Source organism: Strongylocentrotus purpuratus, unplaced genomic scaffold (genome assembly GCF_000002235.5).
Source record: "Strongylocentrotus purpuratus isolate Spur 01 unplaced genomic scaffold, Spur_5.0 spur5_scaffold_14, whole genome shotgun sequence".
In the NCBI taxonomy this organism is placed as follows: domain Eukaryota; kingdom Metazoa; phylum Echinodermata; class Echinoidea; order Camarodonta; family Strongylocentrotidae; genus Strongylocentrotus; species Strongylocentrotus purpuratus.
In genome coordinates this window covers 23,161,181-23,188,716 of record NW_022145599.1, presented here as the reverse complement: position 1 = coordinate 23,188,716, position 27,536 = coordinate 23,161,181, and the positions used below count along the sequence as shown (strand labels likewise).

At 37.6% G+C, this 27,536-nt stretch overlaps 2 protein-coding genes across 4 annotated transcripts in view; both read left to right on the top strand.

Annotated features, from left to right (window-relative positions):
• Positions 1–17,039: 17,039 nt before the first annotated feature.
• LOC105442056 lies at positions 17,040–22,042 on the top strand. Of its 3 annotated transcripts, none has more exons than XM_030984500.1 (2): positions 17,040–19,749; positions 21,442–22,042. In XM_030984500.1, exons 1-2 carry the CDS (start codon positions 17,312–17,314, stop codon positions 21,470–21,472), a joined length of 2,469 nt encoding a protein of 822 aa, XP_030840360.1. In that variant the 5' UTR covers positions 17,040–17,311; the 3' UTR covers positions 21,473–22,042. The 3 variants fall into 3 exon arrangements, with proteins under 3 accessions (XP_030840360.1, XP_030840362.1, XP_030840361.1); XM_030984502.1 differs by lacking the exon at positions 21,442–22,042 and adding an exon at positions 20,081–20,433 and having other exon boundaries at positions 17,040–18,034; XM_030984501.1 differs by lacking the exon at positions 21,442–22,042 and adding an exon at positions 20,072–20,433 and having other exon boundaries at positions 17,040–18,034.
• Positions 22,043–22,557: 515 nt separating this feature from the next.
• Positions 22,558–27,536, top strand: part of LOC581930 (programmed cell death protein 6) — a gene marked incomplete at its 3' end in the record, with an annotated part of 31,515 nt that continues 26,536 nt past the window's right edge. The window contains 1 exon segment of the mRNA XM_030985151.1: positions 22,558–22,605. Within this exon segment, the coding sequence (XP_030841011.1) occupies positions 22,558–22,605 (48 nt within the window).

Here is a 27,536-nt window from a genome sequence, read left to right as displayed (position 1 = left end):
TCAGGGTCTTTTCTGTCAGGCCAAATAAAAAACAAAACACGTTTAGCGTCCTGTTTTTTCGAAAAATAGGACGGAGGAGGCCCTTTTTTTTTTTTTTTTCCTTCAAAATGGCCGCTTAAAATGGCCGCTCGGTACATTTTCCCCGACAGTCGGGCTATTTTTCAAGATCGCCTACGACATTTTTTATTTTTATTTTTTTAAATCACTGAGATATAGATCCATTTTAGCAGTGTTTTTCATGTTTTTTTTCTTGAAAAAAAAAAAATTCAAAAAAAAAAATAGGAGGCGGCCCCCAAAAAGGAAGCGGGCGGGGACCTTAGCCCAAAGATATAAACAAACAAAACAACAAAATGGAAAGAAAAAATCTGAGCTGGGGGGGGGGGGGGGAGTCAGTCAGAAAAATATGATAATATAGGATTTCCCGCGGGCCAAATTCGCGAGTTTGTCATTCAAATTAATTCGTCTTGCGTTCAAATTCGACGGTTTTAGTGCAATCAGGTATATCTCGGGTTTATATTCCCTTTTCTAGTTTTCAAATCTATGGAATTTTCGTTAGAATCTACGTATGTTTCATTCAAATTAATGAACAATGTGCTTCTTTCGCTATTTGGTCATTCGATTTGGCGCAACACGATTTTCTGACAACGCGACGGTGTACTTTTAGCATTCTAATTCATAATTTGTAGCATTCAAATTAGCACTTTGTGCACCTAAATTGATGGTCAATATACATTTCTCGTTCATTACACACTTTTTATAGCTCATTCTTTTTCTTTCAAGATTGTTTTTTTCATGTGTATTTCATCATATTTCATTTTCTTGCATTTATACACTTATACTTATTAGATTTATCTGATATTCATCAGCATTTAAGTTTGATTGTTAAGAAGAAAAAAACGACTTGCATCTACGGACCTGATGGTCTCAGTATATTTGTAAATGTTCATGTAAGGAAGTTGTTTGTCTTTTGTTTCATCATAAATTTATCATAATTTCATCATAATTTCATTATGGAAGAAGGGTACAATATTGTGACTGGGGTAGGAACTAGAGTCAAGAATTGGAACATGATTCATTATTTAGCCATGTCTTTAGCCATCGATCTGATTGCGGGCAAGTAAACTATGAAACTCTTTAAGAAAAACAGAGGGGTTTGCTGGGTATAAGAGACGATGTGAATTACTTTTGTAAAATTCTGAGTCTGTAGTAAAAAGGGGCGATAGAGGGTACCCCCACCTTTCCCGGGTATATGAACATGTCCGTGCAGAAATGCCATATCCCTTGATTTCGCCCCTTCTTTACTTTATGTCTGACTACACCCATCTGCATTGTCCTGAAAATAAATAAATGGAATAACAGCTAATAGACCCCAATGGCAAAGCATGCATTTTAACTGCATTATTTAAAAACTGTAAAAGTTTGTTGCAATTCTTCCCCCTAACATTCCTAACTTGACTAACAATATTACGAATACGAATGACAGGTGTTAATTTGAATAATAAAAATTACGCTTAGACAAGTGAATATTAATTTGAATGCTAGTTGAGCAGTTTCTAAATTGAATGACAGAAATATGAAACCCTTCGACCAAAATCCTAAATTAAATACAAAAACTGGAAAATTGAATGATAATTGGCATGGCAAAGCCGATCTGCGCTAACTTAAATGCAAAGTAAATGAATTCGAATGACAAACACGCGAATTTGACCGGGAAATCCTATAATAAGAACAGTACAGACTACGTCCAACTTTCTATCTCCTCCCCCCTCACTCTCCCTCACTCTCTCTCTCTCTCTCTCTGTCCGTCTGTCTCTGTCGTTTTCCATCTTCATCTTTCATAATGTTGTCTATTCCGCCATTTGTTTGTATGCCGACACCATCCCTTCCTTGAGATTAATTATTATAACATAAACTTGACGTTATACTTTAGCAAAAAGATATAATCAAACAAAAAAGAGACAAACTAAAGAAAGAATCAGAGCTGGGGGGGGGGGGGATACTATCTTACATAGATAAAGAGCAGTTATAAGCAAAGAATTGAGAACTAATTTGTGCAACCAACTATCATGAAAATCAAAAAGCTGTACTCAATAGTAAAACTCCGACACTTTATACACTATGAATATGACGGACAAAGAAAGCGGACAAAATATACAGTTCCTCAGGTAGACAAAGGAACATCCCTTCACTGCTATTATGTAAAAATGTGTAGAACAGGTGTCACATGCATATTCACCTGTTCTACACATTTTTACATAATAGCAGTGAAGGGATGTTCCTTTATCTACCTGAGGAACTGTATATTTTGTCCGTTTTCTTTGTCCGTCATGTTCATAGTGATAGCACGATAAGTAAATAAAGCCGACAATCTTGAATTGAAACAATGGGATGGACTATATCGAGACTAGCTAATCTCCTCAATAATAGGCCGACCTGGTACCCTGTATACGTACGCATGAGTGACCTGAGCTGAGAGCGCTAGGTCGAGCGAGACTGTACTATAATAGCTTTTCAATAATAGGCCCGTTCCATGAATAGGCGTCAATGACCATATAAGGTCAAGGCTCATGTATCGTACGGTGTACCCGCGCGTGCCGTGTACAAAGGTTTTAAATGAGATCACGATTCGACGTACTCCTAAATAAAAATAAAAATCTCTGTTGCATCAAAATAAAATTATACGTACATTGTATGTTATTGACAGAAGTAATATACATCGGACATTATACCAAAGCACAAAAGGGTTATCTATAGAAGAAGGTGGACAACATTATAAGAGAAAGAATAACGATTTCTCTTTTATTTATACAAAAATTAACAGCATAAATACTCTTACAAAAACACAAGAAATCTTGAAGAGAGAGAGACAAGAAAAATGTGAAAAGGACCCAACAAATAAAAATAAATAAATAATAGGATTCTAGAGCTGAAGATGATAGGGAAAACGTAATAGTTTGGTAGTATTGGCAAATTTTGACAATAATAGTTTGTAAGTAAATTGACAAAGTATATACAAAAAAAAACGACACAAAATATTTGAAAGCATTTTAGAACTACCGGTATATAGAATGATTATACGAAAAGAGTTATGTCTGAGGCCTATCTACATCTATGTTGCGTAAGAGGAACAATGAACGTGGCCAAAGGTAGAGTTCGTTGTCATGGTTATAAACTCGAACAATAGAAGGGCGGATTATGAGGTACTAGGGTGCTTGCCGTCATGAGATTTCTTCAGGGCGAGCGCGGATTACGCTGCTCCCAACGAAGTACCAGCAGTATCCGAATTTCATGTGAAAGAAAAATGGACATGCTTATGAAAACAAAAAACGATTATAATGAAGAATATGAAAGTACAACACACAGGAGCAATTGATAATGTTAGTTTATATGTTGCACGATTGGAGAAATAAAGTATCTTGAATCGTAATCTTGAATCTTGTGCAAGAGTATTGATTTATCCTAATAAGATTTTTTGTTGTGATGTGAGCAAAATTAACGCTAATTTCTAAACGAATGTCAATCAATGATTTGTTACCTTCCTTCCATTACCCCCCACCTAACAAAAAAAAAAAAAAAAAAGCCGGAGACACATTAGTATACTTGGGGGAGGGAGGAAGACAAAAAATGTATAATGAGTGCAGTTTTCACATTTTAATGAGATTTATTGAATGGAAGAGTAAAATCAACCCAAATTGTCAGGCGCGGATCTACGGGGGGGGGGGGGGTTTAGGGGGTTTAACCCCCCCCCCCCTTGGGCGGCCCCCCCCCCCCCAAAAAAAAAAAGGGAAAAAAAAGAAAAAAAGAAAGAAAAAAGAACGCACGCTGAAGAGAAACCCTTTCAAGTGCAAATATTGTGAGAAGATATTCAACTCATCTGGTAACTTAACCAAACACATGATAACTCTGGATATAACTGTGTATTAAACTGTTACTTGATTTAAAAAGACGTTATCATGCACTGCTTTTTATGGTCTCCATTGTGTTAATAGATGCCAGGAAAACATCACTTACGGGGTTCAAATAAACACCCCAAAAAAAAATCGGCTCGCCGCTTCGCGGCTCGTGGACGATGCTCCGCATCGTCATTATTTTGGTCAAACCCCCCCTTACCAAAAAGCTAGATCCGCCCCTGATTGTTAAACGATTATAAACGAATTTTTATAATTCATTGCTTTCCTTTCATTATTCATCACCCTCCCCATCTAAATAATGATAATAATAATATGATGATGATGATTATAATGATAATAATAAGCCGGAGAAACACTAGCGTACGGGGGGGGGGGGCACGGTGCAGAATGCGCATAGGGAGGCAGACTGCACCCATAATGGGTGGCCAGTGAAGAAACAAAAGAGAGAGTGGGGAGAAAAGAGAGAGAAAGAGAAGAGAGGGAGGAAAAGAGATGAACAGGAGCAAGAGAAAATGTTTTCTTTGGAGAGGGCTTTATACCAAGTTCAAATAAAAAAATAATATTTAAAACCTTCCGTAAAATGTGTTTTGCCTCTATGAGTTAAATGACAATGGAATAGCATAGTCTCCAAATAAGAATTCATGAATCAACACATCGGCTTTATGGCCAGCACGCAATTGTTTATACCGGCGAGAGAGAAAACCCACTAGTCTTTATTTCCATTAATTGCTGGAGAATTAAATTTGAATGGGGCTCCCATAACCTGTGTGTCTAGATTGACATCTCCAAGTTACCTCCCCGAAAAAAAAAATCTACTTTTTAAAAATTAATTCGGTTATATATACACAGATAAAACGCAATTGTTTAAAATGCTAACAGTTCATTACAATACAACAGCTTATTGCATTTTTAAACAGGTCTTATTACTTGTAAAAAAAAACCTTTTAAACGGTGTTTTTATTGTGCATAATGATCCATTCCAAACATTCAGAGTACAGTGCTAATTAGACACGAACTCAAGCTAAGCTAAATAGCTTAGTTTAGCCGCAGAGGGAGCTAAACAAGTATGACGAATCTTTCAATGGGTTGAAAATTTTCTGGCTTGAAAAGGACGTCACGGTCTTCGGACACACACAATGCGTCTTTTCGTGGGCAAATCTTGCATCCGGGATTAACTCAATACGGCTTTGATGCATGCGCTCTCAGGTTAAAAAGCTGCAGCTTCTCGCACATGAGAATTAATCCAAGGCGCCTAAATCGCGTATATACTGTCATTTTGCGCTATAAAAGAGCCATTTGAAGCATGTTTTACATTTGCAAATATCTTTCTTAAAAAGAAAGCCATGGACTTCTAAGAGGTATCATTATGTTGCGCTTGAGCTTCTCTATCTGTTCTTGACATCGGTTTATCTCTCTCATCTTTATTTCTTGCGCAATCAAAAGAAAACGATTAAATCGCGTATATACTGTCATTTTGCGCTATAAAAGAGCCATTTGAAGCATGTTTTACATTTGCAAATATCTTTCTTAAAAAGAAAGCCATGGGCTTCTAAGAAGTATCATTATGTTGCGCTTGAGCTTCTCTATCTGTTCTTGACATCGGTTTATCTCTCTCATCTTTATTCTTGCGCAATCAAAAGAAAACGATTAAATCGCGTATATACTGTCATTTTGCGCTATAAAAGAGCCATTTAAAAAGCATGTTTTACATTTGCAAATATCTTTCTTAAAAAGAAAGCCATGGACTTCTAAGAGGTATCATTTTGTTGCGCTTGAGCTTCTCTATCTGTTCTTGACATCGGTTTATCTCTCTCATCTTTATTTCTTGCGCAATCAAAAGAAAACGATTAAATCGCGTATATACTGTCATTTTGCGCTATAAAAGAGCCATTTGAAGCATGTTTTACATTTGCAAATATCTTTCTTAAAAAGAAAGCCATGGACTTCTAAGAGGTATCATCATGTTGCGCTTGAGATTCTCTATCTGTTCTTGACATGGGTTTTCTTCTCTCATCTTTATTTCTCGAGCAATGTTTAAGAATTTTTGCACCCGGTATTTGATGAGGTTTTTTTTATTATAATCTACATTTCATGAGAGTTTCAGCACATTTAATGCAAATGGGAAATCAGCAACGAATGTTATTAACCCCCACCCCCTTTTATATACTCTAGACGTTATATGCACCAAACGTTTAGGTTTGTTTTGGACATTGGTTGACATGTGCTCAATTAAGACCTTTTTAATGTCGGCTGCTAGAATTTTTGCACCCCGTATTCGATGAGGTATATAATAATCTACATTTCATGTGATTTTCAACAAAGTTTAGGCAAATGGGAAATAGCGGCGACTGTATTACAGCCCGAAATCCCCTTCACCTATATACTCAACATGTTATGCGCTATAACGATTAGGTTTGTTCTGCCACATTGGTTGATATGCGCACAAATAAGTCCTTTTTAAAGTCGGCTGCTAGAATTTTTGCACCCCGTATTCGATGAGGTATATAATAATCTACATTTCATGTGAGTTTAAGCACATTTTAAGCAAATGGGAAATTAGCAACGAATGTATTAACCCCCACCGCCTTTTATATACTCTAGACGTTATTTGCGCCAAACGTTTAGGTTTGTTCTGGACATTGGTTCAAATGCGCTCAAATTAGACCTTTTTATTGTCAGCTGCTAGAATTTTTGCACCCCGTATTGGGTGAGGTATATAATAATCTACATTTGATGTGAGTTTCAGCACATTTAAAGCAAATGGGAAATAGCGGCGACTGTATTAAAGCCCGAAACCCCCTTCACCGATATACTCAACATGTTATGCGCTATACGTTTAGGGTTGTTCTGCCACATTGGTTGATATGCGCTAAAATAAGACCTTTTTAATGTCAGCTGCTAGAATATTTGCACCCTGTATTCGATGAGGTATATAATAATCTACATTTCATGTGATTTTCAGCAAAATTAAGGCAAATGGGAAATAGCAGCGACTGTATTAACCCCATCCCCTTTTATATACTCTAGACGTTATATGCGCCAAACGTTTAGGTTTGTTCTGGACATTGGTTGATATGCGCTCAAATAAGACCTTTTTAATGTCAGCTGCTAGAATGTTTGCACCCCGTATTCGATGAGGTATATAATAATCTACATTTCATGTGATTTTCAGCAAAATTAAGGCAAATGGAAAATAGCGGCGACTGTATTAAAGCCCGAAACCCCCTTCACCGATATACTCTACATGTTATGCGCTATACATTAAGGTTTGTTATGCCACATTGGTTGATGTCACGTGAGAGACTTTTTTATTTTTGTTATTATTGCTACGGACACACAGAATAAAGGGAAATAGAGCTTGTTAATTAAAGTTAAATTGTAACGTTTAATTTCCAATCATTTCTCCTGTTTCACACACTTTGTTTTGGCTTCAGTAATAATACAGTATGTAATTAAACTTACCTTTAACAAAATAATTCTGGATGGGTAGTTTCCCGTCGGACATCGACGCCGGTCACAGCTCGTGTCGTCCACTTGGCCCTGGCCTCCGCAGACGGCGTCTTTGCTCCACTTGGCCCCGGTAGTCGCCCCGGATTCTTGACCTCCGCAGACTGAGATACGATGGAGTGCGTCCCGATCCCAGACAAGAGCTAGCCCCCGACGAAAGCTATGGAGAACCGGGTGGCAGTTGAGCTAGCCTCTCGTCCCGACGTGGAATTACCCTCAGATATTGACTTTAATTGCCGACTTCTAACATGACGTTAAGTCTATTATAGCTTAGGTGGTTCTCCTCGATTGCAGAAAATCCACCTCTTAATATACCCTACGGTTACTAAGTAAATTCTAAAAACATGACTACAAATATTTGGAGAGGAAATGATCTTACAAAGGAAAATACTTGTATTGAAAAAAGGCTTCCTAAATGTGTGCCAAACAACAGATAAAATATGTACACTGAATTAATGACTTCCCCAGGCCTATTCATAAGGAACAATACATCTTGGCCTGAAAAGAAAACATCCGACCTTAACATCTTCACCTGACCTTAACAAAGAACACTCCAGACCAGAGAGCTAATCAAATAAATTTCTTTCCTGACAGTTGATATGCGCTCAAATAAGACCTTTTTAAAGTCGGCTGCTAGAATTTTTGCACCCCGTATTCGATGAGGTATATAATAATCTACATTTCATGTGAGTTTAAGCACATTTAAAGCAAATGGGAAATTAGCAACGAATGTATTAACCCCCATCCCCTTTTATATACTCTAGACGTTATATGCGCCAAACGTTTAGGTTTGTTCTTGACATTGGTTGATATGCGCTGAAATAAGACCTTTTTAAAGTCGGCTGCTAGAATTTTTGCACACCGTATTCGATGAGGTATATAATAATCTACATTTCATGTGAGTTTCAGCTCATTTAATGTAAATGGGTATTAGCGGCGAATGTATTAAAGACCGACACCCCCTTCACCGATATACCTTACATGTTATGCGCTACTAACTAAAATATTTCTTCTTGACATAGGTTGATATGCGCTCAAATGAGACCTTTTTAATGTCGGCTGCTAGAAATTGTGTACCCCGTATTCGATGAGGTATATAATAATCTACATTCATGTGAGTTTCAGCTCATTTAAAGCAAATGGGAATTAGCGGCGAATGTATTAAAGGCCGAAACCCCATTCACCGATATACTCTATACACGCGGCTCGCTATAAACGAAAATATTTGTTCTGGACATTGGTTGATATACGTTCAAATTAGACCTTTTTAATTTCGGCTGCTACAATTTGTGCACCCCGCATTCGCTGTAGTCTATAATAATCTACATTTCATGTGAGTTTTAGCTCATTTAAAGCAAATGGGAATTAGCGGCGAATGCATTAAAGACCGACACCCCCTTTACCGATATACTCTATATATTATGTGCTACTAACTAAAATATTTGTTCTGGACATTGGTTGATATGCGCTCAAATAAGACCTTTTTAATGTCGGCTGCTAGAAATTGTGTACCCCGTATTCGCTGAGGTATATAATAATCTACATTTCATGTGAGTTTTAGCACATTTAAAGCAAAAAGGAATTAGCAACGAATGTATTAACCCCACCCCCTTCTAAATACTCTAGACGTTATTTGCGCTATACGTTTAGGTTTGTTGTGGACATTAGTTGTTATACGCTCAAACTAGCCCTTTTTAAAGTCGGCTGCTACAATGTACCCCGTATTCGATGGAGTATATAATAATCTACATTTCATGTGAGTTTCAGCACATTTAAAGCAAATGGGAATTAGCAACGAATGTATTAACCCCACAACCTTCTAAAGAAAAGGAAAAGAAAGGAAAGAAAGGAAAAGAAAGAAAAGAAAAGAGAAGAAAGAAAGAGAAAAGAGAAAAAGAGGGAGGAGAGGAAAGAAAGGAAAAAAAAAAAAGGAAAAAAGAAGTAATAAGAGTGAAAGGGAAACAAAAGAAACGGGAGATGAAAGAGAGGAGAGAGATGGGAGGTAAGAGTCTGAGAGAGGAGAAGTGGGAGTAAAAGAGAGAAGGGGGTTGTTGGGTGGAGTCGTCTCGTCGAGGGAGCAAGAAAGACACGGGTAAATATGTTGCTGTGTCGGGTCAGCTGTGTCGGAATTCTTGCTCGATCCTCGTGTACTATATCAATGCAGAAGTTTAAAGTCGGTGAGATGTATATTGTCGGTCGGCCGACAAGTTTTTTTCCCTACGAACTGTGACTTCTTATCCACTGTGACGACTTTAAGAGTGACTACAACTACAATACTTGTATTTTCTCGAAGTTTCACTTTCCTATAATATCAGCTAAAGAAATTTTTTCGGGGAAACTAAATTTCAACAAGGTTTAAGAGTCAACAACGGTACGACGAATCGTCTTCCTTTCTTTATATTGTGATGAAACGCCAAAAATTCCGCGCTTTGCGCGGAAGGGGAAACTTCATTTAGACGAGTCGAGAACGGTACAACGAATCGTCTTCTTTCTCTAATAATTTAAGGAAACGTCAAAGCTTCCGCGCTTCGCGCGGGAGTGGAGAACTGAATTCAGAAAAATAGAGCTTATTAAAAGTCGAAAAAGGTACAACGAATCGTGTTCTTTCTCTAATAATTTGAGGAAACGTCAAAGCTTTCGCGCTTCGCGCGAGAGGGGGAAACTGAATTCAGATGAATAGGGCTTAATAAGATTCGAAAACGGTACGAGAAATCGTCTTCCTTTCTCTATATTGTGATGAAACGCCAAAAATTCCGCGCTTCGCGCGGAAGGGGAAACTTCATTTAGACGAGTCGAGAACGGTACAACGAATCGTCTTCTTTCTCTAATAATTTAAGGAAACGTCAAAGCTTCCGCGCTTCGCGCGAGAGTGGAGAACTGAATTCAGAAAAATAGAGCTTATTAAAAGTCGAAAAAGGTACAACGAATCGTGTTCTTTCTCTAATAATTTGAGGAAACGTCAAAGCTTTCGCGCTTCGCGCGAGAGGGGGAAACTGAATTCAGATGAATAGGGCTTAATAAGATTCGAAAACGGTACGAGAAATCGTCTTCCTTTCTCTATATTGTGATGAAACGCCAAAAATTCCGCGCTTCGCGCGGAAGGGGAAAACTTTATTTAGACGAGTCGAGAACAGTACGACGAATCGTCTTCTTTCTCTAATAATTTAAGGAAACGTCAAAGCTTCCGCGCTTCGCGCGATAGGGGGAAACTGAATTCAAACAAAATTAATAGGGCTTATTTAGAGTCGAAAACGGTACAACGAATAGTGTTTTTCTCTAATCATTTGAGGAAACGTCAAAGCTTTCGCGCTTCGCGCGATAGGGGGAAACTGAATTCAGATGAATAGGGCTTATTAAGAGTCGAAAACGGTACGACGAATCGTCTTCTTTCTCTAATAATTTAATGAAACGTCAAAACTTCCGCGCTTCACGTAGGAGGGGGTAGCTTCATTCAGATAAGGATTAAGAGTCGAGAACAGTACACCGAATCGTCTGCTTTTTCTCATAATTTAATGAAACGTCAAAGCTTCCGCGCTTCGCGCGAGAGGGGGAAAAACTGAATTCAGACAAGGATAAAGAGTCGAGAACAGTACACCGAGTCGTCTGCTTTTTCTCATAATTTAATGAAACGTCAAAGCTTCCGCGCTTTGCGCGGGAGGGGGGGGGGGGAACTGAATTCAGAAAAGGATAAACAGTCGAGAACGATACAGCAAATCGTCTTCTTTTTTATAATAATTTAATGAAACGTCAAAGCTTTCGCGCTTCGCGCGGGAGGGTGGGGGGAACTTCATTCAGCCAAGGATTACCAGTCGAAAACGGTACAATTAATCGTCTTTTTTTCCTAATAATTTAAGGAAACCTCTAAGCTTCCGCGCTTCGCGCGGGAGGCCCATCACCCACCCCCCCCTAATGAGCTTGCTTTTAAGTGATTCTCTTGCTCACTACCGCCCCTCCCTAAAATAAGATCCTAGCTCCGCGCCTGCATTAAAATATATAGCTATGATGCTGACTAAATTGAAGAAATAATTCGTATAATTATGTCGTCGAGGAAAATGACCATTTTGCGCATATGCAAGTACTATAGTCCATAGGAAAAACAATTTAGCCTTCGGCCCCAGGTTTATAGGGTTGAATTTGTAGATATTGGACATTTAATTTTGTCGGTAATTGGTGGCTAGTTTTGTCGGTAATCGTTGGCCTCGACACCCCCCCACTGAAAAAGGTCTAGCGACGCCCCTGGCTGCTAGAATATGTGCACCCTGTTTTCGCTGAAGTATATAATAATCTACATTTCATGTGAGTTTCAGCTCATTTAATGCAAATGGGAATTAGAGGCGAATGTATTAAAGACCGACAACCCCTTCACCGATATACTCTACATGTTATGCGCTACTAACTAAAATATTTGTTCTGGACATTGGTTGATATGCGCTCAAATAAGACCTTTTTAATGCCGGTTGCTAGTAGTTGTGCACCCCGTATTCGATGAGGTATATAATAATCTACATTTCATGTGAGTTTAGGCACATTTGAAGCAAATTGGAATTAGCGGCGAATGTATTAAAGGCCGAAACCCCCTTCCCCGATATACTCTACATGTTATGCGCTACTAACTAAAATATTTGTTCTGGACATTGGTTGATATGCGCTCAAATAAGACCTTTTTAATGTCGGCTGCTAGAATTGGTGTACCCTGTATTCGATGAGGTTTATAATAATCTTTATTTCATGTGAGTTTCAGCTCATTTAATGCAAATGGGAATTAGAGGCGAATGTATTAAAGACCGACAACCCCTTCACCGATATACTCTACATGTTATGCGCTACTAACTAAAATATTTGTTCTGGACATTGGTTGATATGCGCTCAAATAAGACCTTTTTAATGTCGGCTGCTAGAATTTGTTTACCCCGTATTCGCTGAAGTATATAATAATCTACATTTCATGTGAGTTTCAGCTCATTTAAAGCAAATGGTAATTAGCGGCGAATGTATTATAGACCGACACCCCTTCACCTACATACTCTACATGTTATGCGCTACTAACTAAAATATTTGTTCTGGACATTGGTTGATATGCGCTCAAATAAGACCTTTTTAATGTCGGCTGCTAGAATTTGTGCACCCTGTTTTCGTTGAAGTATATAATTATATAATATTGACTGGCCTTGAGGGGTATATCAGAAATATTGACCAAGCTCAGATCATATTGCCCCGAGTCGAAAGACGAGGGCAATATGGTCTTAGCGCGGTAAATATTTCTGATATCCCCCGAAAGTAAAGCCGAAATCCAAATCAGACATCTAGAGCAAATACAGAAATCCACCATGATAATCTCAAAGAACTGAACAAGCTTTGTCAAACCAGCACTGTGCATCCAGTGCTTGACGAAATTTTCGATACACTGCAAACAGTGTGCATTTGGTGTGATTATTACGTCACAATAGAGTGCGCGCAAAATGCGCAGGTTCTCGTACGCATAATAGATGCGCAATGAAAATGACAAAATATGGCCCGGATGCGAGACCGTGGAAAATACAAAGGTATATTTTCACTCGTCTCTACACGCAAAGTCTATACGAGCAGGGAGACCAAGGAAAATACAAAGAATATACCCCCTTCGTTCCCACTGCTAGTGAAAACTAGGGCAATACGGTTTTGTAAATGACCAGCTCAGATGTCTGTTTGTTTGTTTGATTGATTTTATTTCTGCGTTCAAAAATATACAAATTCAAAGTCAAAGTACAAAATTTCGAACAATAACAAATACAATGAATACAATGTTTACAAAAGTAATTAAATGAAAAATCATGTACAATTATATCATTCGATAAACATGTACGAAGCATACAATAACATAAGAAATATGAAATATTTTCAATAAATTAGAGAGGTAATTCGGAACGCAGGAGACCACCATCGTGAGCGGTTAGGCTGGAGATGGATGGCGGCCTCGTAAAAAGAATTGGCGACATAACTCTCTTCGAAAAACTGAGTGATCAAGAGGGTGCGGTGCAAGTGCAGGTGCAGTGAGCAGTTGCATGATAAAGAATAAATAAGTCACGGTTTTGTTATACTAATTTAGAGAGGGGGAGCATTGTATTATTTGTCGTTTAAGTGTAGCTTTTAAGGAGTAGATGGTTGAACAAGACTTTATGTTGTCGGGTAAATCATTCCAAATGTCCGGGCCAGAATGTCTAACAGATTTTGTGTGTTATTGATATGGGGTTTGTAAGATGGAAGTTTTCAGATATGCGAGTAGAGTATGAATGAACGGAATTATTAAACCTAAACATGTTATCAAAGGATGGTGGAAGCAGATTATTTATGTACTTAAACATAATAACTGCTACTTGAGTAGTGTTCAGATCGAAAATTTTTAGTGTTTTAAGTTTATAGAATAAAGGATCAGTGTGAGCTAAGAAATGCGAACCTGTACAAATACGTACGGCTTTCTTTTGCAGTTTGAAAATAGAATTGATTTTTGTCGAACCACAATTTGCCCATACGCTATTACAATATGTTATATACGGGAGAACTAGCGAATTATATAGTAGGAATAAGGTTGCATGGGGTAGAAGAAACTTTAACTTGGAGATTATTCCAATACTTTTGGAAATGCACATTGTAACTTGGTGTAAATGATCATTCCAAGTCAAGGTTTCATCTATAAGAACACCCAAAAACTTGGAATTAGTTTTCTTCTCTAGTAGCATACCATCGATTTTAATATATATAGGTGTTTCTGTATTATGAGAATGATGTTTAAAATACATGAAATGAATCTTTTTTGTATTAAGTGAAAGTTTATTGGATTTAAACCAATCTGATACTTTGTTAATTTCATAATTCAAAGTATTGTTTAACGAATTAAGGTCTTTATGGGAATAAAAGATATTTGTATCATCGGCAAATAAGATAAAAGAAAGAAGGGGGAATGTATTGATAATATAATTTACGTAAAGAAGAAATAACAGTGGACCTAAGATGGAGCCTTGAGGAACACCGCATTGAATTAAAAGAGGATCAGAATCATAACTATTAAATGTAACATATTGTCTTCTGTTTGTTAAATAATCTTTAAACCATAAGAGTGGCTGACCCCGAATTCCGTAATGACTGAGTTTGGAGAGTAGAATAGCGTGATTGAGCGTATCAAATGCTTTACTCAAGTCACAGAATATACCTATAACATGCTCTTTGTTAGCTATGGCACTTGTAATTTTGTCATAAATTTGAATTAATGCTAAGTCAGTTGAGTAATTTGTTCTGAAGCCATATTGATTTGAATTGAGTATTTTGTGTTTAGTGATAAATTTGTGTAGCCTGTTATGAACGATCTTTTCTAAGACTTTGGATATACTTGGGAGTAGGGAAATTGGACGATAGTTACTAATTTCGTGAGGATCATCTTTTTTGAGAATGGGGTTGACTTTAGCTAGTTTTAATAGATCAGGGAAAACACCTTGCGATAACGAGTGATTAAATATGTGACTTAAAGGCTTTGCAAGTGGATACATTATTTCTTTTAGGAGAAACATACTTATTTTATCAAAACCGTGCGATTTTGAGTTGTTAAGAGATTGGGTAATGTTAATAATTTCGCTAGGATTTGTCGGATTTAAAAAGAGAGACTCTTGGTTTTGATTGGAAAGATAGTCTTTAAAGTGTGCGTGAGTTCTATTAATTTTGCTGGCGAGTTCAGGGCCGATATTCGTAAAAAATGAGTTAAATGAATTTGCATGAAGACTAGGATCATGTATTTTAGTGCCATTTAATGTGATATTATCCGTGGGTGGGGGATTCGTTTTTTTTCCCATTACCTCTTTGATAATTTTCCAAGTTGCAGTTGTGTTTGAACTGGCCTTTTTTTATTTTATTAGAAAAATGCAATCTACGGGATGTACGGATAAGTTTTGTTAATTTGTTTCGATAAATTTTATATGTGTTTAGGTTAGTGTCAGTTGGATTGTGTAAATGTAATTTGTAGAGGCGATTGCGTGTTTGTATTGATTTCAATAAACCTTTCGTTATCCAAGGGTTTATTTCGCTTATTACTCATTTTGCCTAAAGGAATATTCTTTTCATAATAATATTGCAATTTGTTACTAAAATGTTTATATGCAGTATTGACATCATTTACACTATATACCTCAGCCCATCCCTCGAAAAATAAATCCTGTTTCAGCAGTTCTATATTACGTTTGGATTCTTTGCGATATATAAGCTCATCAAGTGATTTACGGCCAGATAGTTTGCATTCACAAGTTAAAAATATGGGTAGGTGATCCGACACTTCAGAACACAATATTCCACCGATGGTTTTGTTGTTATGTACGTTTGAAAAAATATTGTCAATCTGAGTTGATGAATGTGGATTTATTCTGGTGGGTTTATTAATAATCGAAAAAAAGCCGTATGAATGCATCAACTGCATACAATTGGTTGAGTTACTGTTATCAGATGAGGGTGAGAAGTTGATGTTAAAGTCACCAAGGATAAAATTGTGTTTATTTTCATCCCCTATTTTATGAAGGTAAAAATCCAGTTCGTCACAGAATAAATCACAATTAGAATCAGGGGGTCTATAAATCAAACCTATGATGACATTTTTGGCATTTGAGTTATTAATTTCGATAAATAAAGATTCTGCTTGTGTTAGTTTAATATCTGAACGGATTTTGAAGTTTATGTTTTGTGTAATATAAAACGCAACACCGCCACCTCTTCTTCCTTTGCGGTCCGCCCTAATCAACTTATAATTAGGCAAATTGAACATATCTGGAGAATTCTGATGTAACCATGTCTCACTTATTCCAATGACGAAAAATGCAAAATTATTTAAAGAGTGTAAAAGGTTTTCAACGTATTCGAAATTTTTGTTCAGACTTCTGGAGTTTATATGTAAAAGTGAAATATTGTCTGGTTTGTAAGAAAATGAATTTTTGAATTCTTGGGGTGTGTAGTATTTGCTCTCGTTTATATCGTCGACAAGAATATCGGGAGTGTGCGCGTGCGAATTCATTTAACGATACGTATTATGTAAAGTACCGAAAATTTGGAGGATGAACAACTGCATGTGTGATGCTGGTGCGTTTGTGTGTGTACGAAGTGCAAGTGTGCGGGTAACTTCAAAATATAACACAAATGAAAATACAATAAGACCCATCTTGGTCACAGTTACAATAATTGCTTAGGAGCAACAGAGCGGAGCCCGACCGCCCGAGTAAAGGGTGTATTTTTGACACGCAAAATAGAGGGGCTGGGAAGAAACAAAATGCTTGATAACAATAATGACAAATCGGAGTACGATTATTAAATGGCAAAGAGGGATTTGACATTCCCGCTCATCAAAACTAGTTCAGTCTATAACAATGGATTCTGTGATTGACACAGGAGTTTTGCAAAACAAAGAGATTTGTTGTGCGGAGGAGAAAAATGTATGCATGTTAAAGCAGACTCTGAGATGATGCTTAACAGCAATAACGTCATTTCGGAGTACAATAATATTAAATGGCAAAGAGGGTTTTGACATTCCCGCTCAAAAAAAAAAAAAAAATTCAGTCAATTACAATATAACAGATAGACTCAAATTTTTGGAATGCTATACAGATAATTGTATTTTCCTGCGGTACAACGTATAGCAGGAAAATGTTGTATATGCGGATCCGTTTAATGATTACGTAATGGGAGTGGCGAGACGCCACGATTCCGCGAAGCGGGATGGTTTGAATAACTTAGGCAGGTGTAAGTTATTGTTTTGAGAAGGAAAGGAATGTTCAGAAAGGCATAATAAGAGAGGGAAATGGGCGTGGTAGCCATTCTAGCTTTGTCAGACACTAGATACACGACACGACTACGGGGACCGAGCCAGGAGCGACAGCTACTATACGATGGAGCCGATGGACATTGCCGAGCTTGTCCGCGGCGAAGTGAGGGATTCACAGAATACATTACTGGATAAATTAGAAACGCTCGTTTCAGATAAGCTTAATCATTTCCAGAAGGACATAAACGATTCACAAATGGCTATGAGCGAAGTACAGCTATCAAAGATGGAGGAAATAACCAACACGACGTACAAGTTTAAAAAGAAGGGAAACGAGGAGCAGTACAAGAGCAATACCAAGGTTTATCAGAAGTTGTCTGAAGCAGAATCTTTGCTGAAGAAAGACGCAGATTTGAGCAGAGCTTCTACGGCAGCACAGAACAAAATCGCCGAAGGTAAAGACATTTTAGAGCATAGGCAGAAAATCATCAAGCTTGCTGATCAATCACCTTTTGGATGGCTTACAGTTTCTGAATATGAAACCAATAGCCTCGCTCGGGATTCGGACGACGAGAAAAGAATCTGGAAGGCGGAGGCCAGAGCGAAACGCAAGATGAATCAAGCGCCTCGAAGGAAGATAGCTTCACGCAATCAGATACGTCCCTATCCAACAGATCGTCAACCAGCATCTCAGCAGTCTTCAAGGCCATGGTCAAATCCTAGCTCCAAGACAGAGGGATGGGATTTCAAGAGGAAAACGGGAGCATGCTTCGCCTGTGGTAAATTCGGGCATTGGAGGTTCGAATGCAGGGAGCTGGCATCAAGCAGAGAAGCAAGAAATGAAAAGATAAGTAAAAATTCATTTGATATTCAGTTGAATGATATGAAGGTTCATAAGAGGAATGCATTTGCAGACAAGAATGACTCCACAGAGTCAAGGCTAAATTCTGAAAAGAATTGCAAAGTTGTTACTCCGGTTGGAAGGCTTAAATCGGCAAAAGATAAATGGAAAGAAATCGGAACTAACGAATTCATATTGGATATCATTTCTGAAGGGTATAAAATACCATTCATAACTCGCCCCAAGAAAACCGAAAGTAAGAATAATAGGTCTGCTATTCAAAACGCAGAATTTGTAGGAAAGGAAATACAGAATCTAACAAGGAAAGGATGTGTTACTGAAGTTTTCCAAAAACCTGAAGTAATAAATCCACTGACAGTTGCAGGAAACAAAGAAAAACCGAGATTAGTTCTGGATTGTAGAAACATAAATCCACATCTTTTTAAGCAAAAGGTAAGATATGAAGGTGAGGATATAGCAAAGGAAATGATAGAAGAAGATGATTATATGTTCACTTTTGACTTGAAATCTGCTTACCATCATGTTGAGATATTCAGAGAACACAGAACCTATCTAGGTTTCTCTTGGGATTACGAAGATCAAAAGAGATATTTCATATTCAATGTTCTACCATTTGGTATTTCCACAGCAGGTTATATTTTCACAAAATTGACAAGACCTGTAATTGCTCATTGGAGATCGCAGGGAAATAATGTGATTATGTATTTGGATGATGGCTTGGTAATTTGCAAAGATAGGATGTCTGCTATTACACTAAGCAGACAGATCAGGGAAGAGTTAAAACAGTTGGGTTTTCTAGTAGCGGAGGAAAAATGCAATTGGAATCCCACAACGAGACAGACGTGGTTGGGATTAGATTGGGTAACCTCAGAAAACAAAGTGTATATCTCTCAGAGAAGAGTGGGGAAGTTGAAGAAGAACATAGAGAATCTATTAGACAGGATGCAAAGTAATAACGACATAGTGCATGTGAAGGAATTGGCTAGAGTAGCAGGTCAAATTAGCTCAATGCACACCGCAATGGGTCAAATAGTTCAAATAAGAACAAGGAATATTTGTAACAGTCTGAACACGAAGGCCAGTTGGCAGGCACCGATAAAGGTCGGAAGAGAAGCAAAAGACGAATTGAAATTCTGGTTGCACCATGTTGAAAGAATAAACGGGATAGAGATAAAGAGGTTGCCGTTTGTCGCATATACCATGTTTACAGATGCTTCTGAAACAGGTTTCGGCGGATTTGTAGCCGAGAAAGAAGATTTAGAGCTTGTGGGCAGTTGGTCAAACGTAGAAGCCGTTAAGAGCTCCACTTGGAGAGAATTAGAAGCCATGAAACGAACTTTGTTTTCATTTGAAAGAGAACTGAAGGGGCAGAATGTTCAGTTGAACACAGACAATAAGAATGTTGTGTCTATACTAAAGAAGGGCAGTAAGAAGAGTGAATTGCAAGAACAGGCTATCAGTATTCATAATAAATGTGAATCTAGCAATATTACTGTAGATCCGGTATGGATAAGGAGAGAAACAAATTGCAAAGCTGATAATTTAAGTAGGAGAGGAGATAGTGATGATTGGTTTATCACAGATGAGATATTCGGATACTTGGATTCGAAATGGGGTCCATATGATATCGATAGATTTGCTAACGAGTACAATGCTAAATGTACAAAATTCAACTCCAGATGGTGGTGTAGCCAAACAAACGGTATTGATGCTTTCAGTCAAAGTTGGAAGGAAGGCAGAAATTGGTGGGTGCCGCCACCAAGACTAGTCGGACAGACTATAGTAAAAATAATGAAGGAAAAAGCGCAAGGTACTCTCATTGTACCAGTTTGGAAATCTGCGCCTTTTTGGCCCAAAATAAGCCATAATGGGGAGTTTGTGCACTTTATTAGGGAAGTTGAATTTTTTGATTCTGGCATAACGAAGAAAGGAAGAGGAAATAACGGTATTTTTGGTAATCAGAGATACAGGTTTGGTATGGTTGCAATGGAAATTGCATTTTGATTTGTTTTTAATTTTTACATACAGCACTAGGTGTAAGGACCGCCGTTAAGGAAGAGATGAAGCGAGCTCAAGTTACGTCATCAAAGTTCATCCAACTGGCAGAACAGATGTCATCGTATATCATTAAATCGAGAAGCGAAAACACAAACAAGAAGTATTTCGCAGCATTTAACCGATGGGATCTATTCATCAGTGCAGAAGGAGGGAATTCTCTTCCAGCTGAATCTATTCACGTCGCCCTATATGTGACTCATCTTATTGACAAAGGACATTCATCGAGTGTCATAGAAGGTGCTGTATACACCATTAAGTGGGCTCATAGTCTTAGAGGGTTCAGGGATCCCACAGACAATTGTTTTGTAAAGAATTTGTTGGAATCTGCCAACGGCAATGCAAGAAAAAAGTAAACAAGAAAGATCCAGTTACTTCAGATCAAGTTAAAGAGCTATGTAAGAAGCATGTTCATACAGAGGACGCAATTTTGCTCAGAGACTTAACATTATTAATTTTGTGTTTCACGGGGTTTCTTAGATATGATGAAGCAAGATCTTTGAAGTGTAATGATGTGTCAATTTATGATGATTATATTTCTCTTAATATTGCTAAGAGTAAGACGGATCAGTATAGACAAGGTAATAGTGTAGTCATTAGTGCCGGTGTGACAGAAGCTTGTCCGGTCAAAATGGTAAAGAAGTATATCAATGTGGCTCGGATTTCTTTAGATTCCAATCATTTTTTCTTTAAACCGGCATACAGGTCTAAAGGAGTTAGTGCGCTTATAAGGAAAGACAAACCTTTAAGTTACACGACAGCTAGAGAGAGGGTAATTTCTTTGTTGAAAGAAGTATGTGGGGATGCAAATCTCGGATTGCATTCACTGAGGGCAGGTGGAGCCACTATGGTTGCTAATACATCAACTAAAGACAGATTGTGGAAAATACATGGTCGTTGGAAGACAGATAAAGCGAAGGATGGATATGTTGTAGATACATTAGATAATAAACTTGAGGTGACAAAATCCTTAATGCTTTAGGCATATTATGAATGTTTTCCATCATAGGAAACGTGTTTATTTTGAATGTGGAGTATGAATTGTCTTGGAAAAACAGATATAATGTCCGACAATGTTTTTTTTTTTATTAAAGAAGAGTAATGAAAGAAAGGAAAGAGTAATCGTTATATGAATTCATGTAATACATTTTTTCTGCAAATAACGGTTAAGTGATTATGTTTTGTTAAATAATCAGAAAGGGATATTCGACAAAAAGGATATTCAAGAAAGATGATCATTTCAATCTTGAGACGGATTAAATTGGAATAGATTGTTAAATATTTTTTTTGTTAAATTGTTCAGTGTGCTACAAGGAAATGCACCCGTTCTTTTTTACATCTAGGTCGGTCTGGCAGGCTTTTCCATAAAGATTGTTATTGATGTAATCTGTGAGTCATTAACTGAGTAATGAAGGATGAGAATATACTTGTATTTTCCTGCGGTACAACGTATAGCAGGAAAATGTTGTATATGCGGATCCGTTTAATGATTACGTAATGGGAGTGGCGAGACGCCACGATTCCGCGAAGCGGGATGGTTTGAATAACTTAGGCAGGTGTAAGTTATTGTTTTGAGAAGGAAAGGAATGTTCAGAAAGGCATAATAAGAGAGGGAAATGGGCGTGGTAGCCATTCTAGCTTTGTCAGACACTAGATACACGACACAAATTTCAAGTGGAAATTTTAATACAGAACAATAGTTTGGTGTTTGTTTTTGTAGGAGGTTTAGAGATTCAAATAGATTATTTTTATTGGGACGATTTGCCATTAGGTTTTTCCAGAGCATTTGCCTTATTTAGTTTATCTCTGGTTTTTTCAACCTAGGGAATCGGTCCGGGCGTGGGGAAAAAAGGCAAAGCCCCATGCAGGTTAGGGATCAAAATTAATATTTTATTCTATACAATGTCAGTATATATTGTGGTATGAACGTTGACGATTGAGATTATGCAATGTTAACAATATTTACACTTGATATTTTCAAAATCAAGAATGAGTTTAAAAAATTGAAATTATTTTGATGTTCAAAATGATATAATAACAAAGATTGTTCATGATTGTTCAAAAAGATACAATTCGAATAAAAGCTGGCTTGGTCGGTCTGACAGGCTTTTCCATAAAGATTGTTATTGATGTAATCTGTGAGTCATTAACTGAGTAATGAAGGATGAGAATATACTAATTATTGATAAAGAGTGAGGAGTTCGGTCTTAATAATCCCAGTAATCAAGATCAAAGGTCAATAAAAACTTGTCTCCAGCTTCCAGCCCTGTGGTGGGTAAGCTATATACATTCCTGCATGATACAAAATGGAGCTGCATGACACCCGAATGTATACAATCGTGACAATTTAGCATTAGTGAAAAAGTACAATTCCTTCAAAATTCAAATGTTTTTTTCCATTATTATTGGTCACAAAACAATAAAACACACCAAAACATAAATGCAGATTCGAAATGAAAGTAAGGCTGCTCAAACAATGGACCCATCGCTCTATGCGTCGAGTATGTTTGTGATAGAGCGCACAGCGGGCCGATGTGAAGATCGGTTAACCGTGGCGCGGACAAGCCACGCCCTGTTCCTATACGTCAGACACGCGTAAGCGATAAGTCCATGTATTTGTTAAGGTTATAAGCACACGAAATTGCGAATGTATTTTTGATTGACACAGGTGATTAGAAAGATGCATGCATGCTGAGACAGGCTCGTATGTACATACTTGATAAATGTTATGACAATTCGGAGTACAATAATATTAAATGGCAAAGAGGGTTTTGACATTTCCGCTCATCATAAAAAAGAAAAAAGTTTCGTCAATTACAATATAACAGATAGACTCAAAACAATTGAATACTATACAGATAATAATGATTGATAAAGAGTGAGGACTTCGGTCTTGATAATCCCAGTCGTCAAGATCAAAGGATAACGAATACTTGTCTCAAGCCCATTTGAGGGTAAAGAATACATTCCTGCATGATACAAAGTTCTACTGCATGTCCCCTGGAAGGAATACAATCATGACAATTTAGGATTAGTGACAACCGTACAATTCTTTCAAGACTCAAATGCTTTACCCATTTGGACAATCGAATTTTCCATCATGATAAATTATTGTCACATACAAAAACCAAAAAATAAAAATAAACAAATAAATAAATAAAGTTTTGAGAAGAAAGTTAGGCTGGTCAAACAATGGACCCATCGCACCCATGCGTCGAGTATTTCTGAGATAGAGCACCAATTATGAAGATTGGTCAGCCGTGGCGCGGAGAAGCCACGCCCAAACGTTAGACACATGTGAACGACAAGCCCATGTATTTGTTACAGTTTAATAAGCCCATCATATACGAATCGCGTGACTGACACGGGTGTTTTGCAAATCAAAGAGATTCGTTGTGCAGATGAGAAATATTCATGCATGCTAAAGCAGACTATGACATAATGTTTGATAGCATGACAATTCGGAGTACAATTATTAAGTGGCAAAGAGGGTTTTGACATGAATTCCCGGTCATCAAAACAATTTCAGTCAACCACAATAAAACAGATGGATCCAAAACAGTTGAACGCTATACAGATAATTATTGATAAAGGGTGAGGAATTCGTTCTTGACAATCCCAGTAATCAAGATCAAAGGTTAATACAAATTTGTCTACGGCCCCTAGGCCAGTGGAGGGTAAGCTATACATTCCTGCATGATACAAAATGGAGCTGCATGACCCCCGAAAGGTCTTGACAATTTGAGATTAGTGACAACAATACAATTCTCTCAAGATTCAAAAGCTTTACACATTTAATGCGGTTTTGAAAAGAAAGTTAGGCTGGTCAAACAATGGACCCATCGCACCCATGCGTCGAGTATTTCTGAGATAGAGCACCACTGCGGACCAATATGAAGATCGGTCAGCCGTGGCGCGGAGAAGCCACGCCCAAACGTTAGACACATGTGAACGACAAGCCCATGTATTTGTTACAGTTTAATAAGCCCATCATATACGAATCGTGTGACTGACACGGGTGTTTTGCAAATCAAAGAGATTCTTTGTGCAGATAAGAAATATGCATGCATACTAAAGCAGACTGTGACATGTTTGATAGCATGATAATTCGGAGTACAATTATTAAGTGGCAAAGAGGGTTTTGACATGAATTCCCGGTCATCAAAACAAGTTCAGTCAACCACAATAAAACAGATGGACCCAAAACAGTTGAACGCTATACAGATAATTACCGATAAAGGGTGAGGAATTCGTTCTTGACAATCCCAGTAATCAAGATCAAAGGTTAATACAAACTTGTCTACGGCCCCTAGGCCAGTGGAGGGTAAGCTATACATTCCTGCATGATACAAAATGGAGCTGCATGACCCCCGAAAGGTCATGACAATTTGAGATTAGTGACAACAATACAATTCTCTCAAGACTCAAATGCTTTACACATTTAATGCGGTTTTGAAAAGAAAGTTAGACTGGTCAAACAATGGACCCATCGCACCCATGCGTCGCGTATTTCTGAGATAGAGCACCACTGAGGACCAATATGAAGATCGGTCAGCCGTGGCGCGGAGAAGCCACGCCCTGTTCCTACTTTAGACACACGTAAACGATAAGTCCATATATTTGTTACAGTAAGTTTAATAAGCCCATCATACATGAATGGTGTGACAGACACAGGTATTTTGCAAAACTAAGAGATTCGTTGTGCAGACCAAAACAAATAGTGCATGCTAAAGCAGACCATGACATAATGCTTGATAGCAATGACAATTCGGAGTACAATAATTATTAAGTGGCAAAGAGGGTTTTGACATGAATTCCCGGTCATCAAAACAAGTTCAGTCAACTACAATAAAACAGATGGACCCAAAACAATTGAATGCTATACAGATAATAATTATTGACCCAGAGTTAGGAATTCGTTCTTGACAAACCCAGTAATCAAGATCAAAGGTTGATAAAAAAAAAAACTTGTCTCCAGCCCCCAGCCCAGTGGAGGGTATGCAATAAATATCCTGTATGATAAAAAAATTAAAAAAAATGTTACTGTATGACTCCTGAAAGGTATACAATCATGACAATTTAGTATTCGTGACAACGTACAATTCTTCCAGGGTTCGACTGCTTTACGTATTTGGACAATCGAATTTTCCAGTATTATTGGTCACAAAAAAGTAAAACACGCACACAAAAAACCTTTCTCTCTTTTGTTTCTTTTTTTCTTTTTTAAAATGCAGATTTGAAATGAAGGTTAGGCTGCTCAATTAATGAACCCGTCGCTCTATGCGTCAATTATCTTTGTGATAGGGCGCCACAGCGGACCGATGTGAGGATCGGTCAGCCGTGGCGCGGAAAAGCCGCGCCCTGTTCCAACGTAACACGCATTTGAACGACAAGCCCAAATATTTGATACAGTTTAATAAGCGTTTCATACAAATATAGGCTTTGTGATTGATACAGGTGACCCTGCAAAACAAAGATTTTCTTTAAACCTTTCTGTCGGCATGCAAATAGTTTAACCATAATTGGGTGACATTAATGGTCTAGTATGCAATGATTCCCATGGTCGGTTACCCGTTCAGATACATGACTTAAGTCCAAGGTTTTATATATTGCTTTAACGACTATATTCAAGGTTAATGTTGCTGTAAATGTTGCTGTAGATGTCTGATACGGGTAATAAATAATCTACATTTCATGTGAGTTTCAGCTCATTTAAAGCAAATGGGAATTAGCGGCGAATGTATTAAAGACCAACACCCCCTTCACCGATATAGATTGATTGATTGATTGATTTTTATTCGACAAGCTTCCAACATACAACAATATACTATAATAACAGATCAAAAATAAGTCAGCTTGAACAGGATAACCCACGAAAGCTCGAGTGCTTATTTCCAGTGGGGTCCCTATTCTACATGTTATGCGCTGCTAACTAAAATATTTGTTCTGGACATTGGTTGATATGCGCTCAAATAAGACCTTTTTAATGTCGGCTGCTAGAAATTGTGTACCCCGTATTCGATGAGGTATATAATAATCTACATTTCATGTGAGTTTCAGTTCATTTAAAGCAAATGGGAATTAGTGGCGAATGTATTAAAGGCCGAAACCCCATTCACCGATATACACGCGGCTCGCTATAAACGAAAATATTTGTTCTGGACATTGGTTGATATACGTTCAAATTAGACCTTTTTAATTTCGGCTGCTACAATTTGTGCACCCCGCATTCGCTGTAGTCTATAATAATCTACATTTCATGTGAGTTTTAGCTCATTTAAAGCAAATGGGAATTAGCGGCGAATGTATTAAAGACCGACACCCCCTTTACCGATATACTCTATATATTATGCGCTACTAACTAAAATATTTGTTCTGGACATTGGTTGATATGCGCTCAAATCAGACCTTTTTAATGTCGGCTGCTAGAAATTGTGTACCCCGTATTCGCTGAGGTATATAATAATCTACATTTCATGTGAGTTTTAGCACATTTAAAGCAAAAGGAATTAGCAACGAATGTATTAACCCCATCCGCTTCTAAATACTCTAGACGTTATATGCGCTATACGTTTAGGTTTGTTGTGGACATTAGTTGTTATACGCTCAAATTAGCCCTTTTTAAAGTCGGCTGCTACAATTTATGTACCCTGTATTCGATGGAGAATATAATGATCTACATTTCATGTGAGTTTCAGAACATTTAAAGCAAATGGGAATTAGCAACGAATGTATTAACCCCACAACCTTCTATATACTCAAGACGTTATTCGCTATTAACGAAATTATTTGTTTTGGACATTGGTTGTTATGCGCTCAAATAAGACCTTTTTAATGTCGGCTGCTACAATTTGCGCACCCTGTTTTCGCTGAAGTATATAATAATCTACATTTCATGTGAGTTTCAGCTCATTTAATGCAAATGGGAATTAGCGGCGAATGTATTAAAGACCGGCAACCGCTTCACCGATATACTCTACATGTTATGCGCTACTAACTAAAATATTTGTTCTGGACATTGGTTGATATGCGCTCAAATAAGACCTTTTTAATGTCGGCTGCTAGAATTGGTGTACCCTGTATTCGATGAGGTTTATAATAATCTTTATTTCATGTGAGATTCAGCAAAATAAAGGCAAATGGGAATTAGCGGCGAATGTATTAAAGACCGACACCCCCTTCACCGATATACTAAATGCGCTACTAACTAAAATATTTGTTCTGGACATTGGTTGATATGCGCTCAAATAAGACCTTTTTAATGTCGGCTGCTAGAATTTGTTTACCCCGTATTCGCTGAAGTATATAATAATCTACATTTCATGTGAGTTTCAGCTCATTTAAAGCAAATGATAATTAGCGGCGAATGTATTATAGACCGACACCCCCTTCACCTACATACTCTACATGTTATGCGCTACTAACTAAAATA

What these genes read in the sequence shown, in the direction of transcription:
- LOC105442056 (XM_030984500.1), top strand. Translation starts at nt 17,312, where the DNA reads ATGGAGCCGATGGACATTGCCGAGCTTGTCCGCGGCGAAGTGAGGGAT. An exon ending in TGGTGGTGTAGCCAAACAAA is followed by an intron (nt 19,750 to 21,441) that starts CGGTATTGATGC and finishes GTTCTTTTTTAC; the next exon opens with ATCTAGGTCGGTCTGGCAGG.